The 21,342-nt window shown below is 46.3% G+C and overlaps 1 protein-coding gene across 1 annotated transcript in view; it reads right to left on the reverse strand.

The window, feature by feature from the left end:
• The window catches only part of LOC134910843 (adhesion G-protein coupled receptor F1-like), a 169,462-nt gene that overhangs the window by 41,313 nt on the left and 106,807 nt on the right, over positions 1 to 21,342 (reverse strand). The window contains exon 12 of the mRNA XM_063919227.1: positions 11,496 to 11,627. Coding sequence (XP_063775297.1) covers positions 11,496 to 11,627 — 132 coding nt within the window. The remainder of the gene's footprint in view (positions 1 to 11,495; positions 11,628 to 21,342) is intronic.

Here is a 21,342-nt window from a genome sequence, read left to right on the forward strand (position 1 = left end):
ATTGTGTCTCTTGCGAAATTCCCACTTCAGTTGGAGAATATCGTCCATCTTTTGGTCTATGACCTCGACCGGATCCTCGGTGCTATTCGTAATATATGTGCAACATTTCACGCCGTATTGTGTTGCCAGTGTGACACAATATCCGCCTGTCACTGCTGTGAGGTAATTGAGAACCATTCTATGCTGTACCAGTTCTGTTTTGTAAGCTTGAAGTTCTCTTCCAGTGTACCTAAACGTGTCATCATACATTTCAGTGATATTATCTAACAAATTTGCAAGCGCAGAGATGTATCTATAGTTCATCACTCCTCGAGCGGTGCGAGTGAAGTCTAACGCGAGTAGAACCTGAATCCCGGTGGATTCATGGATCAGATCAGAGGCCGGATGCTCTAACCTTTCTGTCAGTTGCCTTTTAACAACGTGCTCGTAATGGGTGTGAGTATAAGGAGCTTGGGCACCACGGTGTATGTCTTTCATTTTGTCATGTGATACAGTCATTACTTCAGGCAGTACTTTTCCAATATAACACAATCCTTCAGAGTTTGGGGCAAGCCACTTGTACGCCTTTCTCCCGCATATGAAATATGCATCATCGGGGAGAACATATGGGACGGAGTAGGACATAACCATATTACACACCTTCCATGTGAAATCTCCTAACCCTAATTCTTCCATCTGCTTAGTACACGTATCAGGTTGTACGATATGTGCACAGTATCCTGGTGATACCTCTCCAACTCTCGTAATCCTATTTCCTAAGGTATACCTATACCGGAAAGATTTTCCTCTACTGGCTATGTGGCGTACAAGCTCTGTATCTGTAGGCATTCTATCTGCTCTATGCGAAAAGGTCATGGTTTGGTTACTCCACGACACTTCCCAATTTCCCGGCTTTCGGGGATTGGAGATGTTGAAACATAATAGGGACCTATCCACGTGGTATTGGTGGAGCTTCAAACTAGGAGGACTGGAGATATTAAACCTTCTGTCCACCGGTCTCCCACCACTTAACTCAAGTACCTCCCCTATCGTTAAAGGAAATGGTACTAGCCCTGATTTGCTATGACCCTGAGGTACTTGAGAGCATACCCAACAATCTGTTTTGTTTAACACACTACCCACTAAGGAGTGATAGTCACTCAATGGATGCCGGTCCATATGGATATTAAAACTGGATTGGCATTTCTTAATGCACCCATCCTCAATGACATTGTTACAGAGCCTACAGATACAGTTTTCTTCAGCTAACAATCCTTCACAATTCCTTCTATGGTCAATGCTATCGGATCGTTTTCTGATACTCGCCTTTACTTGTTGGTTAAGTTGTTCTTGGAAAACTACGCCTCCATCTTTATCATCAGAACCCATTCCAGAACCTCTCTCGACCTCCATGGTACTCTCGCCGGAACAGACTGCTCTGGTCAACATCATGGTCAACAGGAAAATCCGGATCACAGTCTCTTGGGGCAAGTCCATCTTACAGGAGGAAACGAAGAAGAATGAGAAGGGGGAAAAAATAATTGAGGGAGATGGGATGGGAAGTTGGAGAAAAACAATAAAAGGGAACAGGGGATCGACAACTGCTTTTGGTCTTGTGATTTTCAACGTTCAGGTGCCGCCTCAATCCTCCTGGAACAGACACTCTAGTGATACAACCTCTACCGTCTGTTCCTTATCACGGGACTTCTCTGGATCAGCAACCTTCTTACAGTGGGACGAATGAACCCAAGTCTCTCTCTCAGCAACTTTAAATGCTGTAGTGCTAGTCAATAAGACCTGGTATGGTCCTTCCCATCTGTCAATAAGGCAACCTGAGCGTAGAAAATTCCGTATCATTACATAATCCCCAGGTTCAATGTCATGACAATTACTATCTGGTAAATCAGGAATCACCAACTTCAGATTATCATTTTGATTCCTTAACTGTTTACTCATGTTAATCAAGTATTTTACAGTCACTTCATTGTTACACTTCAAATCATCCTGAGGGTTAATCATGACATGCGGTTGTCGTCCAAACAGGATTTCAAAGGGAGACAGATTAAGAGGGGACCTGGGAGTGGTTCTGATACTGTACAATACAATGGGTAAAGCTTCTGGCCATGTCAATCCTGTCTCTGCCATAACTTTACTCAGTTTATTTTTAATAGTGCTGTTCACTCTTTCCACCTTCGCACTCGCCTGTGGACGGTACGGAGTGTGCAGCTTGCTATCAATTCCCATCAACTTACACATTCCTTGAAAGACATCACCTGTAAAATGAGTACCCCTATCACTTTCGATTATTCTAGGGATACCATATCTACATACAAATTCCTGCACAATTTTCTTAGCAGTAAACATAGCGGTATTTGTAGCCGCAGGAAATGCTTCGACCCAATTTGAGAAAACATCTATACAAACAAGTACATATTTCAAATTCCGACAAGGGGGTAATTGAATGAAGTCAATCTGTATTACCTGGAAAGGGCCGCCTGCAGGTGGGATATGGGATGGTTCTGTAGGTATTGCCTTTCCAATATTCTTTCTCAAACAGGTAAGGCATGACATTGCTCTTTTACTCGCATGAGAGGAGAATCCTGGGGCGCACCAATATGCTCTTACCAACTTGCACATCCCTTCCTTGCCTAGATGAGTCAGCCCGTGAGCTGCTTCAGCCAGACATGGAAGGTATGCTCTGGGGGCCACTGGTTTACCATGTCCATCCGTCCAGAGTCCTGAGGACTCCTGGCCATATCCCTTTGCCTTCCAGACTGCCTTTTCCTGTGTGGAACACAAATTTTGCATTTCACACAACTTCTGTGTGTTGATGGTATTAAATACCATCAATTGTGCGGTGTCTGTCTGTCTGGGGGTAGCAGCTGCTAACTTAACAGCTTCGTCTGCTCGGCTGTTACCAAGTGATACGGGGTCCTGGCTATATGTGTGTGCTTTACACTTGATAACAGCCACTCTGTCGGGTTCCTGTATCGCTGTTAGAAGCCTTTTTATATGAGCTGCATGCGCTATCGGTGTACCAGCTGCCGTCATGAAATTTCTGAGGCGCCATAGGGCTCCGAAATCATGGACTACCCCGAATGCGTATCTAGAGTCGGTGTAGATATTGGCTGATTTTCCCTTAGCCAATTCACATGCTCTGGTTAGGGCGACCAGTTCAGCAACCTGGGCTGAGTGAGGTGGGCCTAGCGGTTCCGCTTCTATGGTGCCTTGGCCATCTACGACTGCGTATCCAGTACACAAGTCTCCCGAGTCTGACTGTCTATGACAACTACCGTCCGTGTAGAACGTAAGTTCTACATCTTCCAGTGGGTTGTCACTGATGTCAGGCCTTGCGGTAAAATTTTGGGTCAAATATTCCATACAATCATGAGTGTCTTCCTTTGTATTAAATCCTCCTTCCCCACCACTCTCATCTTCCACCCTTTGTGTCTGTCCAGACACACCCGGGAGATATGTTGCAGGATTTAATGCACTGCATCTCCTTATGGTGATGTTTACGGGGGCCATTAGTGCCAATTCCCATCTTGTAAACCGCGCTGATGAGACGTGCCTGGTTTGGGCAGAATTTAACAAGGCTGACACTGCATGTGGTGTATGAATTGTGAGGTTGTGACCTAGCACGACGTCTTCGCTTTTCGTTACTAGCAATGCTATCGCAGCAACGCTTCGCAAGCATGTGGGGAGGGATCGCGCTACCGTATCTAGCTGAGCGCTGTAGTATGCTACTGGCCTGCTGGCATCACCGTGCTTTTGGGTTCGTACGCCTGCCGCGCAACCAGCACTTTCTGTTCCGTATAGTTCAAAGGGTTTTCCATAGTCTGGCATACCTAATGCTGGTGCCTGCGTTAGGCACTGTTTAAGTCTCTCAAATGCTGTCTCAGACTCGTCTGTATGCGAAATCCGATCAGGTTTGTTTGAGGAGACCATCTCCTGCAAAGGTAACGCTAAAATGGAAAACCCTGGGATCCAATTACAGCAATACCCACACATTCCTAAAAATGTTCTGATCTGTTGCTGGGTTTGTGGCAGAGTCATATCTCTAATTGCTTGAATTCTATCAGCGGTCAGGTGTCTCAGTCCTTGTGTTAGACAGTGTCCCAAATATTTTACCTTAGTCTGGCATAATTGCAACTTGTCTTTGGAAACCTTGTGTCCTGTGTCTGAAAGATGAGACAGGAGCTGTTTCGTATCCTTCAGGGACGCTTCCAGTGAATCTGAACACAGCAGTAAATCATCCACATACTGTATCAATACTGATCCACTCTCTGGTTGGAAAGACTGTAAACAATCATGCAAAGCCTGAGAAAATATACTTGGACTATCTATGAATCCTTGGGGTAATCGAGTCCATGTGTATTGGACTCCTCTGTATGTAAATGCGAACAAATATTGGCTGTCAGGGTGCAGAGGTACCGAAAAGAAAGCGGAGCAGAGGTCAATAACAGTGAAAAATCTCGCAGTGGGAGGGATTTGCATTAGGATGACAGCTGGATTTGGCACTACGGGGAACTGACTTTCAACTATTTTGTTAATCCCCCTTAGATCCTGCACTAGCCTGTAACCCCTCCCCCCACTCTTTTTGACAGGGAAGATGGGACTATTAGCAGTGCTGGACGTTCTTACCAGAATGCCCTGTTGTAGCAAGCGCTCTATTACTGGGTAAACTCCTAACTCCACCTCTGGCTTCAGAGGGTACTGTGGGATTTTTGGAGCTATCCTACCTTCTTTTACTTGTACAACTACTGGAGCTACGTTTGCCATTAATCCAGTGTCCTGTCCATCTTTAGTCCAAAGTGACTCTGGTATCTGAGATGTCATTTCTTCTACTTGGGATGGAGTCCTATTTGTCATAATGGTATGTGACATTAATTTTGATGGGGAGTCTAACATGTCTCGCACTTCCTGAGCGTGATTCTCAGGTATGTCCAAGAATACACCTTCAGGAGTACAATAAATGACGCACCCCATTTTACACAGTAAGTCTCTACCCAGGAGATTGGTCGGTGCCGATGTAGCCAGCAAAAAGGAATGCTTGGTATGTAAAGGCCCTATTGTAATCTCTGCTGGTTTGCTAACAGGGTAATGCTGGACTACTCCTGTTACTCCCATGGCTGGAATTGTCCTACCAGTGGTCCTCATGCCCACTGTCGAATTGATCACTGATTTGGCCGCCCCCGTATCTACAAGAAAGTTTAATGATTTACCAGCTACATTGATTGCAATTTCGGGTTCACTTCCAAGGCTTGCAATCAATTTTACTGGCTGCAGATTACAGGTATGGCCACACCCCTATTGGGTATGGTGACCTCCCTGAATCCCGCTGGCAGCAACTACTTGTGACGGAGTTAATTGGGAACTACCAGAGGCGTGCCAGTCTCTGTTCGGGGGGTATCTTTTTGTTTCCCCTGCATGTGGCTCGTAACTCCGTTTCTGCGGACCCTGATCCCAATGTCGTGTGTCGTGTCGTTGTCTAGGGGGTTGGTGTGAGTTTCGTGAATTCTTTACTCTACAATCTCGTGCCATGTGTCCCTGTTTATGACAAGAATAACAAGTAACCACACTTGACTTACCCACAGGGTTTGGTGATATAAACAAAGGCTGCCTTGTGGTCAGGGCCTGTATACTTACGGCCATTAATTTATCACCTTGTTGTTCCCTGTGTCTGGTGATGTTTCTATCGTGATCAATAGCAGCCTCTCTCAAAGTAGCCACAGACAGACCTCGCCAACATGGTTGTGTGGTCTGTACCCTAGTCTTCAATGACTCTTTTAAACCATCCATCAGTACCGATACTGCTACTTCTCGATGGTTTGTGTCTGTTTTAATGTCCTCTATGCCTGTGTATTTTGCCATTTCTGATAATGCTCTGTGAAAATACTCTGCAGCTGTCTCTGACTCTTTCTGTTTAATGGAGAATATTTTGTTCCATTTAGCTACTGCTGGGAAATACTCTTTTAACTGTAAGCTTATTCTTTTTACATTATCTTTGTTGTACACATCTGTAAGAGGTACATCCTGATCTAATCCGCTATCAGCTAAAAATTGAGTTGCGTCGACATTGGAGGGTAAACATGCTCTCAGCAATATCTGCCAGTCTTTATTGTTGGGCTCTACAGTGTTACCTAAGCCTCTGATGTATTTTTGGCTGGCAACTAAGTCTTTTCTAGGGTCAGGGAATTCAGACACTATGGTCCTTAATTCCATTCGGGAAAATGGGGTGTACATAGCAATGTTCCTAATGGGAGTGGCTCCTGATGTGTCTGTTTTCCCATTTGGCACTGCTATTACTCTAACGGGATTAACTCTAACAACCTCATTCTGTGTAGATTCTACAGGCTGTGGTGAAATAGTTTCAGCATAATGTATGGTGCCGTACTTACCTGTTGATACGACCTCACCTATCCCTCCGCTAGGGGCCTTTGTTACTAATCTCGGGGGTTGAGCTGTGCCTACTGTGGTCTCTGCTATGGTGGCTGCTAGAGAGAGCGCTGAAATTGTTGCCGATTCGTCCTCTTGATCACACTCCTGAGGAAAGTTCAAAACAGGGTACAACTTGCACGGGTTAATACTTGCATTGGTTAATTGGTTAACATTATCTTTAACATTTACACAGTTGCTAAGTGTTTGTTGTTTGTTACACCTTAATGCGTCATTCTCCGCAACCAATTTTTCTCCTGATATATATGGTGGCGGTGGGGCCGTGGCGATCAGTATTCTGATAGGGCCAGATCCCGCCGCCTGAGCCAATCCTCTCTGTATGTCACCTTCCTGTTGCCACAACTGCAAATAATCGTAATGTTTGATTCGTCTCTTTGCTGATTTAATGAGACATATCCTCCTCCTTAAATTTTGTAACACTTCTGAGCTGAAGCTACCTACTCTTGGGAATTTCTCCCCGTCATGTACTGTCATTCTCTCCCATTCATCACATAAAGCTTCTGTGTGACTTCCGTATTTCTCACACATTACGTACCTTGCCGACCCAATTGGTCGGTTCACTGAATCAACCCGAACCGAGGTTGATCGCCCCCTACCTGAACAAGTGGCCCCATAGTTCGAAAGTGTTGCTTTATTCAGCCAACCCTTACGCAAACCAAATGTCCAAGATAGGCTGACGGTGGCGGTTTACCGAGTACCCCACTCACTCGCCCACGCCGACCAATACGACCTGATCACACCGATATGGTGCTGGCGTACTCGACCCAGGGCCCCTGCGACCTGAACCTCTATTTACTGGAACCTGTGAGGGTGATCCGAAGAACACTTACTCTTTCCAGTAACTATTGGTTGTTGGATAGTTCCTGAGTGAGCAGCGAACCTCCCTTAAAATAAAAAAAATTACACAAATCACGTTTAGAATGTACAAATAGCGTTTGTGACCCCTTTACTCTAATGGTACTAGGTCAGAGTACTAACTAATGTACACAATTACGTGCGGTACAATCGTTTAGTACATAAGCAACTAATCTTATGTGCTGAGCGACCAACGGAATCGAAAATTACGGCTGCGAATTCCTTCAGCCAGAGCTTATATGGCCTATATGGGTGTTGCACCAACCCTTTCTTGGTGTTGTGCCTGTGGACTGTATAGCGGACTTCCTTGTCTGCTGTACCTGGACCTGCTGGTCTGCTATGACCTCCTGGTCTGTTACAGTATGACCTCCTGGTCTGCTACACTCTAATGCTCAAATTTTATGTTTTAACCAGGGATGCCTCCCTAGCCACCATGTACGTCACTTACACGCATGTACCTCACGAGTACTCGACTTTTCTTGTGGTTCAACCTTAAAAATTGTAAAAACAAACACTCACTCACCGCATATACACTTTTGTTTCTATTTCTATTTCTGCGCAGAAATTTTTCTTTAGACCAGATGTGTTACCAATTAGGAGAAGGATCTGTTAATTTAAATTTCGAATGTTAAAATAGATTTGCGCAATTTATCGCCTTGCGTTATTTACCGCGTGGCGCTACTTATCGCGTTGAGAGGAGAGAAAAAAACTTGTGTTTTGAGTTACGTGGGCGTACCCGGACGCTCCGCTGCGTAATTTACGCTGCGTGCGTCGGCCTTTGGTTTGCATGCACAAATCTCAGTCTTTGTTAGAGACACGTGTACGCAAAATAAAGATCCACCGTAACACAATTTATATGTTTATCAATGTAGATGATCCTTGATCATCTACCGCACACCACACTGACTTCGCCTTATCTCCCAGGCAAAGCTGTGTGTTTGTCTATACTTTAACTATGTTACCTTTACTCTTAAACTATGAAATAGCGACAAATCTCTTTCAGCACGTTTTTCAACTATAGAACTGGCAAACAGGAGAGTGACATACGAAAATACACAAATGAAAAGGAAATGCAGATATATATGTGTGCGTGCGTGTGTACGCAAGACAGAAAAATAAACAGTTTTAAAAAGACACTATTGTTTTGTTCTTACCTCCGGTTCCCGGATTCCTTCAGCACCCTTTACTAAGAGAAGCAGACGCTTATCCCGACAGCACTACGAGGAATACAACCTCCCGCCCTTTGCTGGTGGATAATGTCTGCTGTATCTACCTAGTGCAGATATGTGAAGGACGGGCGAGCCGCCAATTGATAAAGCTGAATATTTATCGTATATAATACCCTTTATGAGGTCTAAGAACACTGTACGCTATCTACGTATGAAGTACCGTAAGGGTACGCTAGTTGCGTAACAATCGCTTAGCCGTGATCGAGACGCTCAAGCGTCACGTTCACTCACGGCCAAGAGATCACAGGCAGGCACGTTATTGGCTGTTGACTAACGTAATGATTCGCTATAGCGTAGCGGACGCTCGGGACCACGAGGAGATCACCAGCGGCGCTGACGCTCACAATATTAAACCTTTATATCTAAACCATAAACAGTGTGTTGTACAGTAAAATCTTAGTGTAATGATAGAGTGTAAATGCAACACAGAATAACCTTATAACATTTAAAGCTGTTTGAGCGTCACCGACGCTCTGAGAATACTTAACAATATAAGAAATACACAGATACCGTGCTCAGGGTCCAACGCCTAATATATATATTATGAATGATATACTTGCAAAAGAATTAAACACAATACAAGTCATACACTACAATATAACATAGACTACCTAACCAGATAACTACACAGGAAATACAATACAATACAATTACTATTTAAGGGAAAATAAGAGAGAAAGAGAAGGAGAGAGAGAGAGAGAAATTGAGAGAGATTGGCTCAGAATAACAAGTAGATCAATATGATTGCGGAGAAACACTTACGCACAAGGGGAAACGATCGCATGCGCCTCGATATCCAGCTCCCGATTATCAGCAATGAGAACCGTTGAAGAGAGTGAACTGGATATGGTCGGCCTGCCTATTTATGCCCCACACACAATACAATTCAATGGTCCCTACAATCTCATTGTTCATTGGACACAGGAATTCGGCTTCGCATTATAACAAAAGGTCATAGGTTGATTCATACAGGTGGGCTGTGACTGCTTTCAACTGTTCAGGTGGGTGGGATACTGGGTTTCCCGCCGCATGATTAAATAAGAACAAATAATAGTAAATGGACATAAACTTCTTATGTCCATAACTATTCGCACGAGCGATTAATCCGCTCCAAACCAACACCGGAATATTGCTATTTAAATACTCTTCCGATGGGTACCAAACACCACTGTATGACCCCTGTTAGACCCTTCGTACAATACAAAGAGGAATCTCTCTGTTCAGGAACATGCTATATTAACTAAACTTTCAGAATCTATCAAAGGGACCATGATCTACAAAATACATTATATAGTGAAAATATGTAACGAATGAGTCGCACGCTACGATCACATAAACTCTACCGTAAATACGCATACCGTGCGCCTGCGGGTGCCCGCGACTGTGAGTATGCGCACTCACGGGAGAGCGTACGCATGCGCAGCGCGGACCTGAATGAGGTGCAAATATGGCAGTGTGAATAGAGATATTTTTCTGACTTTGACACTTGGGACTGAGGAAGGAGAAGCAGTGGATCACACTGACAGCCAGGGCCGGTTCTAAGACTTGTGGCGCCCCGGGCAAAATATGGGGGCGTGGCTTCAATTGGGGGCGTGGTCACGACGCTGAAAGAAAATAAATAAATAAATAAAAAGTATACTTACCATCCCCGTTCCTGATCCAGACCACCTCCGCCAGCGGCTCCGCTCTTCTTCTCTCCTCTCTTCTCTTCGATCTATGGGAGAGACGTTATTACGTCTCTCCCATAGAACAGCATAGACACTAGAGGTCAATTATGACCCCTAGTGTCTGTGCCACTATGCTGTGCGATGCGCGATGACGTCATCGCGCATCGCACAGCAAAGGTCCTCTACACGAAGGGAAACTAGACCGTAGCGTCTAGTTTCCTTTCATGGAGAGGACCTTTGCTGTGCGGTGCGCGATGACATCATCGCGCACCGCACAACTAAGGTCCTCTCAATGAAGGGAAACTAGACGCTACGCGTCTGGTTCCCTTCAAAGCGGGCGGCACAGCAGGGCACTGCGGAGGGGGCACAGTGGCGGATCTTGCCCTGGTGCGGCGCCCCCTGGATGGCGCCGGCGCCCTCCGGAAGGCGGCGCCCCGGGCAAAAGTACCGCTTGCCCGTGGCAAGAACCGCCACTGCTGACAGCACACTGATTAGTGACACTCATCTGTCAGGTACCAGAGTGACCACACTGGTAGGTAATGTGGATTGGAATACTTGCCCATTCCACCATACATACTGTAAACCAGACATTCTGTGGGCCTATATTAAATGGAGAGTCTGGAGCTGTAGCTTCACCTGCCCCAAAGTTAATCCAGCCGTGTGTATTATATATATATATATATATATATATATATACGTCAATGACGTGCGGTGGGGTGAGGCAGGTGAGGCAGAGCCTTTCCTGTCATACTTATGTTTAAACCAGAATTCTGTCTGAATAAAGTATATGAAAAATAAATTTGTTTGAAATATCTTCTTTCCATTATTCTAATCATTTTTATAGCCCAAACTCTGGAGTAAAAAGTCTATGGCAGGTGAGGCAGTGCCTCACCTGTGTATCCTTTCCACACATCTCTCATCAAAACTCACCAGATTTCCAGGAGTTTATACTGCTGCACCGGTGTATAATGCCCAGATGTACCCTTTGGCTCATATATTGCATGGAATTCTGGCTCTGGGGTTAGCCAGTGCCTCCTGAGCCATTTAGCTCACTGCATGTCCCTGATATACGTATGCTTAGGTAGCCAGTTTATTTAATAAAAAATAGAAACCACAGTTAACATTGGTAATCATCGGCCTCAGAGCACCAATGTTTACGTCTAAACATTGTTTTGTAACCACTGTTGAAAAACATAATGTAACCGATGTTTTCTTTCCATGTCCCATCCCTAAGTTGCTGCATTAAAAGCATTTTCCCAGTTGGATCATTTTACTTGCCCCCTTTCTTCTGACCAGCTGTACGTACCTCCGATCACAGTCACAGGTATAGAGGTCTCTTTCCGCTGTCCGGCTTTATTTGTAAAAGTACAAGTGTAATTAATATCGTTAGCTGGGCGAGGAGGGGTCAGTGTGTAACATTTCACATCCGTCTGATTTCCTGACAAAGATAAAAGATAGATTTTAATAACATCTGAAATATGCAAATCTATCATAATGAATGCAAATCTGTTGAGATCTTTGGGGGGGATACGGTCATTAGGACGACAACACATAGGTCAACAGTCATTAGGTCGACCACTATTAGTTGACATGCATTATGTCGACATGATCACTAGGTCGACATGGAAAAGGTCTACATGCTTTTTTCAATTTTTTTTACATTTTTGGAACTTTTTCATACTTTACGATCAATGTGGACTATGATTGGGAATAGTGACCTTGCCCGAAGCATGGCAAGTGAAGCGAGCGCAGCGAGGGGACGCGGTGCACTTATTGGGGTTCCCCGTCACTTTATGAAGAAAACGACACCAAAAAAAGTAAAAAAACTCATGTCGACCTAATGTACTGTATGTCGGCCAATAGTGGTCGCCTAATGACCCACACGCCTTTGGTGTATATAACCAGGGCCGTCTTAACAGCAGTGTAGGCCCCTGGGCACAGCAATGTACTGGGCCCCCCTACCCATCCTTCAGCGGTAGGGGTGGGAGGAGCTATCAGTGCAGCTTTGATGTCCCGCGGGCGGTAGGGGGTGTTCTATCTTCCGCTCAGCATGTAGGACCCGGAACAGTAATTTTTGCTAATTACTTCTTTACTGCTCAGATGGGGCTAAACTGTAGAAGGGGGCATTGGGCTGAATGAAGGGGCCCTGGTACATGACATCCTGGGTGGTAGGGGGTGTTATGTTTAATACGTAGGGGAGGGGTGGATAGTGGAGTGGGCTTAATATTTATCATTTTCCTGTGGGAGGCAGCTTGCTTGACTGCATATATCTCATGTTCCTGAAAATATATTTCTTAGCTTTGAATGGAATAAAATACTAGAGAGTCCCACCTTTCAGAAGGTTCTGGGGACACCTTTCAGAAGGTTCTGGAGACTTGGGGATCAGTGTTCAGCCGCCAAAGCAATTCACCAACGAAAATCTAAAACTGCATATGAGACGTGTGGAGCTGGAGCGGGGACCGGCTGCTGGAAGGCTGATATCTCTGAGACAAGCTGTCAGTGTCCACCAAAAGGGGAGAGTCCCAGCTTTTGGCTTATACCCTCAGAAATACTTTAAGTCAGACAGAACCCGAGATATCAAGCTGGGAAAAGCAATTAACAGGCTTGGATGGGGACCACTGCTTTCAAGTCAGATATCTCCAGTTCCCCAGGGCCGATTTTCAAAAATCTGGTACCCCTAGAAAGAGGGGACCCTCAGCTATCAGCCTAGGGCCCTTATACTCCTGGGGCCCTTGGGCAAGAGCCCATTGAGCCCATACGAAAAGACGGCCCTGTATATAACCTAGCATAGTAGGAACACCATATTCCTTTGTTACACAGAGCGTTCAAGCAATCATGTTATAACAGTCCTCACAACCTATTGCAATCTGGGAACGTGGCTTGCAGGTAGGTGGCCGCAAGGTCCCATTTGCACGTTTACACTGAATTCCTAGGATGAGCTTTCTTCATTCTGTGGTTCTGTGGGTTCCTGCCTGCTATAAAGTAGCTATATGACTATGCACAGTAATACAGAAGATTGCTCTTGTTTTATTGAACCCTAATGGGTGTGTGGTTTAAGTAGTTATATCCTAATAATAATAATGACCACCAGCCAATCCACCCAGTGCAGCCACATCATGGTGTCCTCAAAGCTGCACTTGCAGGTCTGCATGTGCTTCCTCATTGGGAAGCGTCACACAAGCTAGCGGTCTATGGGGCATATTCATAATGTTAATTATCGGGGACCGAGCGGCCCCCGATAATTAACATTCTAACTTGCGGCGAGCGCTGGAGCAATCAAATTCTTTCACTGCTACTTTCTTTCGTAGCTGTGAAAACATTCGTCAGGGCTAGCAATAGTGCGCCTGCGTGACCTAGGTGCACTAGAAAGTGCCAGATAGAAAGTGAATGGTAAGCTGGAGATATCAGTGATATCTCCTGCGTTACCTTCGTGATGAATGGCACCAAAACTTATTTATTACAAAAGTAGGTGGAAATGTTCAATTTCACCTACTTTTGTAGATATTAATGGGGTCATTCAGATCTGATCGCTGCTGCGCATTTTCGTACAACGGGCGATCAGATCTGAACTGCACTTGCGTATGCAGTGCAACGCGTAGGCGCGACGGATGGCTGCACAGTGGATCGCCAGTCAGTGACGGGATTGTGCGAAGGATCCATTCGCACCGGTGTTCGCAAGGAGATTGGGGGTTTGAGGGCGTTGTGGGTGACAGTTTTCAGGGAGTGTTCGGAAAAATGCAGACGAGACCAAGCGTTTTCAGGGAAGGTGTCTGACGTCAAATCCGGCCCGAACAGCCTAATGTGATCGCAGCGGCTGAGTAAGTCCTGGGCTGCACAGACTGCACAAAATCAGTTTGTGCAGCTCTGCTACACATGCGTTCACTCACTTACACAGCGAAAAAACACTTCCCCTGTAGGTGGCGACTATCTGATCGCAGGATAGCAAAAATTGCTGCCTAGAGATCAGATCTGAATGACCCCCTAAGTGATGGTGAATATGCCCCTATGACTGCATGGTCCAATAGGAAGCTATTGATCTGCGCAGTGACTTCCCTTCACCCGTTAGTTATATATAGGTTATATGAAAGCCCTGTTTTGTCATATACCCTGCGATAGTATTTCATTTCCATACATTTTTTAATAACTGGATAAACACTTGGACCCTAAATAGTGCTGTAATAAGTTGAATCAAGTTTGCTTAGGGCTATTTAGCTTCCCAGACTGATGTTGGGTGAAGGATTCTGGGAAGAAGTACAGGGAATGTTGGTTAGACAATTAGATGTCCCTGACAACAAGGGGAAATGCTAATGAGACTGGAATGAGATCGATATAACCAATTAAAGCTGCACTCCAAGTTGGATATGTCCTTCCACTACGTAAGCTGAATAATATGGAATTGTCAAGGGATTTAGCTGCACTGCAGTGATATACAGTAAACCAGAGCTGCTGTCCCTTCATCAGAACAATACTGAATTGCTCCATTAGTTTGGTATAAATCTGCCACTGCAAATCGCGGTGAGCTGAATACCTACAGTAATTAACAGGGGCAAGCTGGGAAAATCTGGTAATTGGTGGGGAAGACTATGGGCCTAATGCTAGCCATACATCAGACCAACGTTTCTCCAACTTTCCAAACCTCCAACCGTCCAACTTGTCTGTCCAACAAAAACAGTGCTCCACACATCTAACCAACTTTTCATCAGTGCTCCACACATCTAACCAACTTTTCATCAGTGCTCCACACATCTAACCAACTTTTCATCAGTGCTTCCACACATCTAACCAACATTTCATCGGTGCTCCACACATCTAACCAACTTTTCATCAGTGTTTCCACACATCTAACCAACTTTTCATCAGTGCTCCATACATCTAACCAACTTTTCATCAGTGCTTCCACACATCTAACCAACTTTTCATCGGTGCTCCACACATCTAACCAACTTTTCATTGGTGCTCCACACATCTAACCAACTTTTCATTGGTGCTCCACACATCTAACCAACTTTTCATCGGTGCTCCACACATCTAACCAACTTTTCATCAGACCAACCAATCTGCCAACTTCTGTCCAACTTGTGATTGTCACCAAAGTAGGTGGACAGTGCCTGCCTACAGTAGAGGTTGAGCCCCTTACACACATTTACGCCAAGTAGTGCCCCTTACGCACTTTACGCAAAGTAGAGCCCCTTACTCGCACTACACCAAGTAGAGCCCCTTACACGCATTACGCCAAGTAGAGCCCTTTACACGCATTACGCCAAGTAGAGCACCTTACACGCATTACGCCAAGTAGAGCACCTTACACGCATTACGCCAAGTAGAGCACCTTACACGCATTACGCCAAGTAGAGCACCTTACACGCATTACGCCAAGTAGAGCACCTTACACGCATTACGCCAAGTAGAGCACCTTACACGCATTACGCCAAGTAGAGCCCCTTACATGCATTACGCCAAGTAGAGCCCCTTACACGCATTATTCCAAGTAGAGCCGCTTTCACGCATTACACCAATTAGAACACCTTACACACATTACGCAAAGTAGAGCCCCTTACACCCATTATGCCAAGTACTGTAGAACCCCTTACATGCATTACACCAAGTAGAACCCCTTACATGCATTACACCAAGTAGAACCCCTTACATGCATTACACCAAGTAGAACCCCTTACACGCAGTACACCAAGTAGAGCCCCTTACATGCACTACACCAAGTAGAGCCCCTTGCATGCACTACACCAAGTAGAGCCCTTACATGCACTACACCAAGTAGAGCCCCTTACATGGCCACGTATATTTAGCAAACCAATCTCAAATAAATTAAATAAATTACAATTATCCAAATATAGAGATATTTTCTGTAAATCTGCTGACTTGTATTGGGCACTTCAGCTAATGGGGGTCATTCCAAGTTGATCGCACCAAGCAACTTTTTGCTGCTGGTGCGATCAACTAATCTCCGCCTATGGGGGAGTGTATTTTAGCATAGCAGGGATGCGAACGCTTGTGCAGCCCTGCTATGCTAAAAAAGTTTAACTCAAAACAAGAGTAGCCCTACACCTACTTACCCTGTGCGACGATCTCTGCGATGCTGGGGCCGGCTTTGACGTCAGACATCTGCCCTCCGTGCTCCTGGACACGCCTGCGGTTTCCTTACCACTCCCCGAAAATGGCCACCAACGGACAGGTGACGCCCTGGAACGCCTTCCTTCTTTCAATCTTCTTGCGGTCGCCGCTGCGACCGCTTTCTTCGTAACCAACGTCGTTGCCCGGAGGCAACAACGCACGTGCGCAGTGCGCACGCCGCGCATGCGCATTCCAGACCCGTTCGCACCGCAGCGAAGAACCGCTGCGTGCGAACGGGTCGGAATGACCCCCAATATGCGGACAAGAGCATTTCTGTATATTCCATAAGCATGTCCTTCTTGCTACAATACCTATTCGATAATACTAACGGTAGGCAGGATTTGTACTCTTGAGTTAGTATCCAAAAATGTAACCAATGTTCAGAATGATAAGCTGGTTACAATTGTTACATACTTCTAGTATCAGCTAGCAGTTGGTAACAACACTGCCATATTTTCTCAGAACACAGTCCTCATAAGCTTGGCTATTTTACCTCATAAAGTGGTTCAGCATTATGTCAAATAATATCACCACCTATAACTCCTTACATGAATATCTCAATATGATGGTGATGTTGTTTTAATATTGATAACTGTGACTATAGTGATAGTAAATCAGTGCTATCCGTGGACTGATTTTGCACTATTCTTGCACGTCTTGTCACTGGCAAAAATGATTCCCGCATACCAAATACTCTGTTAACTTGTTGCCATATACAGTCTATTAATAGTCTATTAAACTGTACTGATATTGTCATATTGGATGAATCATCTGTCTCCACGCACTTTCAGTAACTTCTAACCTGCATGTATTTAGCCTTCAGAGCTAATAAACATCCTAGTGATATTTGGTGGACCCCCTTCTTTTAAAGTAAAGCATTCATAACCTTGGAACCAGAAATAAAGACACGGAGACTTGAATTTTGGCAGAAAAATTGCTAGCTATTTATTTTTCCCTATCCATTAGCATACCTGTAATAGAGAATTAATTAATATGCCGATCCAGCCGGCAATATGGTGGCAGCAAAAAGAACGGCTCAATTAACATAAATTAACCTTAAATAACTAACCATTCGAACCGATCCTAAATTTACTAAAACTATCACAAACCGGTAATAGGTGACAACTCAACCCCCACAGTGACTACCCACCGCTCCTGGGTGCCCTGCCGCTGCCTTCCCAGACGGGTGGTCAAGCGGCCATAAGTCGATGGAGGTGAGTGCCCCTAAACCACACCAAACTGTAAAACACTACAGTTTTCCATACAAATACAAAACTGCCGTTCTTTTCCGCCAATAAATAGCCAACGATAAACCAGCCAACAACTTAACGCCAAGGCACCACGTGCCAGAATTTCTGACCACCGGGGCGGGAGGGTGGGAAAGCAAATCACCACCAAAGAGATCTAAGATGGCCTCACCTTCCCTATATATATCAAACCCTCCCCTTAAAAAGGCTGTACTTTCCTAACAGCTAGGTCCACCCCTCACCAGATGTTTAACTCTTTCCTTTCCTATGCAGTCAATTCTCTCTCCTAAACATCCTAGTGATATTTGGTGGACCCCCTTCTTTTAAAGTAAAGCATTCATAACCTTGGAACCAGAAATAAAGACACGGAGACTTGAAATTTGGCAGAAAAATTGCTAGCTATTTATTTTTCCCTATCCATTAGCATACCTGTAATAGAGAATTAATTAAAATGCCGATCCAGCCGGCAATATGGTGGCAGCAAAAAGAACGGCTCAATTAACCTAAATTAACCTTAAATAACTAACCATTCGAACCGATCCTAAATTTACTAAAACTATCACAAACCGGTAATAGGTGACAACTCAACCCCCACAGTGACTACCCACCGCTCCTGGGTGCCCTGCCGCTGCCTTCCCGGACGGGTGGTCAAGCGGCCATAAGTCGATGGAGGTGAGTGCACCTAAACCACACCAAACTGTAAAACACTACAGTTTTCCATACAAATACAAAACTGCCGTTCTTTTCCGCCAACAGCGAAAGACTCATCCCCAACGTCTTTCGCACCGCCACCATAAACCTACCCTAACTCCTGCAAAACGAAACCTAGATCCTCCAGAAAAAACATCATCCCCTCATTGGATAGATGCACTCCATCAGGCCGGAAAAGGTGGCTGTCTCTGAACCGAATCCTAGGGTGGCGAACCACCCTCCCTCCGTGGGACAGCACCCACTTTGCCACCGCCCCGTTCACCTTTTTCCGGGCCTCGTCAATCCGGCGCCCATCCGCCACACCCCTCCAACACAACCTTGGCACCATCATTGAAAAAACCAACACACAATTGGTCCATACTGCGGCCACACTTGCCAGATCCTGTATCATGGCCCACCGCAGGTCCAAGGATGTCCTCTTCCCCAGGTCGTTGCCACCTAGATGGACAACCAAGACCCTAGGGACTCCATGCTTGCTGGCCTGACTAACTAGCCTACTCTTCAGCTCGCTCCACATCATCCCTCGCCAGCCAAGCCATCTGACACCCTGTGCTCCAGGCAACGCCTGAGCCCCCTCCGAGGCCACAAACCTGGCTGCCCAGTATACGTAAGAGTGGCCAACCACCCAAATAGCCAAATTGTCTTCAAACCAACCTGAAGGGGAAAAGAGGGGTAAAATTGATTACTAAAAGGCTTTATTAATTGCTTTCCTGAAGGATCTGCCAAAAGAAAAAACTTTAGCTCTCGCTATTGCAGCAGTCACGGCCTAGCCGATCTGCACCATGCTTCGTTGCCAGTTTGAAGCGCACATAGACACACAAAAGGGGAAGTTCAAATAAAAGCAAACGAAATTAAACAGGGGAGGGGGGGGGGTATAAAATGGGAAACACATGTAATAACTCAGCTGGAGGTGAAAGCGTAAAGACCTGCTGAGGGACTCTGATTAGACCAGATTAGCCGAATTGTAGATTAGAATTCAGTCCGTCAAGTCAGGCAAAAAATCGCAAAATAACTCCAGACCCCCGCTGCCGACTCATGCCAGCAACGACGAGTAGCTAATCCCTGAGTAGGATAAAAAAGGGGGAAACACCAACAGACGCACAACACCATAACTCACAGAACTGGAACAACATAATACAATGTAAATAAAACAAAGCACCAAGCGCAATCCGACCTCTCATGCAACGGGGCGAATATATCGTCTGTAACTTGATGACTTCCATCGCCCCACCGCCTGGATTTCAGTTCTGGAGAAACCCGCCGCAGCAGCCGACGTCGCCGCACCTATTCGAAAGGAATGGGTACCGAACGCAGTGGGTGGGAGGCCCAAGCTTGCCAAACAACGACTCAGCATCCAACGAAACTGATATTTCGTCACTGGCAGCCTGTCATAATGCAATAGCCATGACCCCTTCCTAACGGGTCGCACCGCCACATATTGCATCGCCAGACCTACTGGGCAAACGCTCTCCTCTTGCGCTGGAACCATAGTGACCCAGCGACCTCTCCCCACTTGGTCCGTCTTAGAGCGCCGCAATCTGCACAGCAAGGACCTCTCACCCACTACTACGTCTCCGCCCAGCATGCGCGAATCTGCTCTCTTGGAAGGCGCTACCAACTCCGAAACCCTAAAGGCCCCGTGGTAAGCCATTGAGAACGCCAAACTGAACAAAAGCGTCTCAAACCTGGACGACGCGACTCGCCCCACCGCCGCGATGACGGCCGGCAACAAAGCCGCATCGATGGGCCGCCTCCTATCTGGTGGCGTCGGCGCTACTCGCGCCCACCCTTTCATTGCCTTCCGCAGAACCTCGCTTTTTGTCACATCAGGGACGCCCCGCAGCTTGCAGAAAAATGAGACCCCAGCCAAGTACCGTGATACCACCGCTCGGGACCTACCGGAAACATAAAGCTGCCAAATAAAAGAAAGCATCAGCCGATGCCTGCTCTTACCTTGTTGCTGACGACCTTGGACAAACTCCTCCCACTCGCTCCAAGCTTGTCCGTAAGCCTTGAGTGTGGCTGGCGCGACTGACCGCAACGCTAGACCCTCCAGTCCGGCCCGATCACCTGCCAAACATAACCGGGACAGTGAAAACCTTGCTCCTCGGCCTCGGGTGCCAAAACCCAAAACCTCTCCCACTGTCCACGCGACAAAGCGTCGGCAATTCCGTTCTCCAAACCGGGCACGTGTTGTGCCCGGAACCATAGGTTCCTACGCAAGCACGTCAAAAGCAATTGCCCAAGCACCCACAGAACCACCAGCGATTTTGCCCTCTGGTTATTAATCGCATGCACCACGCCCAGATTATCGCATCTAAACAATATGCTGCGATTAGCCAGCCGATCGCCCCAGACCTCCAACGCTACCATAATGGGAAAAAGCTCCAGAAGCACCAGATCTTTTGTTAGACCCTCGCTATGCCAGTTTGCCGGCCAGGATGCCGCGCACCAAGATCCCTCCAGAAAGCAACCGAATCCAGAGGCACCTGCAGCGTCGGTGAACAGCTGCAACCGCTCGCTGTCCACCGCTGGCGCTTGCCATATGTTCACTCCGTTGAAATCCTCCAGGAACGAGGCCCAAACGGCCAAATCCCTTTTTAATTCGGAGGACAAACGCACGAAATGATGAGGCCTGGCACACCCCGCCGTCGCCCTTTCAAGCTTCCGGCAGAAAACCCTGCCCATCGGTATTACCCGACAAGCAAAGTTCAGCATGCCCAGCAAGGACTGCGCCTGCCGCAGCGTAACTTTACGCGAGCCGTCGAACCGGCAAATGGTTTCGCGGAGCTTCGAAACCTTGTCCCGGGGCAGGCGACACTCTCCCGCCACCGTGTCAATTTCAATCCCCAAAAATGACAAGCAGGAGGCCGGCCCCTCCGTTTTGTCCACGGCCACGGGAACACCGAAGTGGTAAAAAAGAGCCCGGATGCTAAACAGCAAGTCGCCGCACCTTGCATCATTAGCCGGACCCGCACACAGGAAATCATCGAGGTAATGGGCAACCCCGTGACCGCCTGACGAAGACTCCACGCACCAATGAAGAAACGTGCTAAAGCGCTCGAA

The sequence above is a fragment of the Pseudophryne corroboree genome, chromosome 4, assembly GCF_028390025.1.
Source record: "Pseudophryne corroboree isolate aPseCor3 chromosome 4, aPseCor3.hap2, whole genome shotgun sequence".
NCBI classification, from domain to species: Eukaryota; Metazoa; Chordata; class Amphibia; order Anura; family Myobatrachidae; genus Pseudophryne; species Pseudophryne corroboree.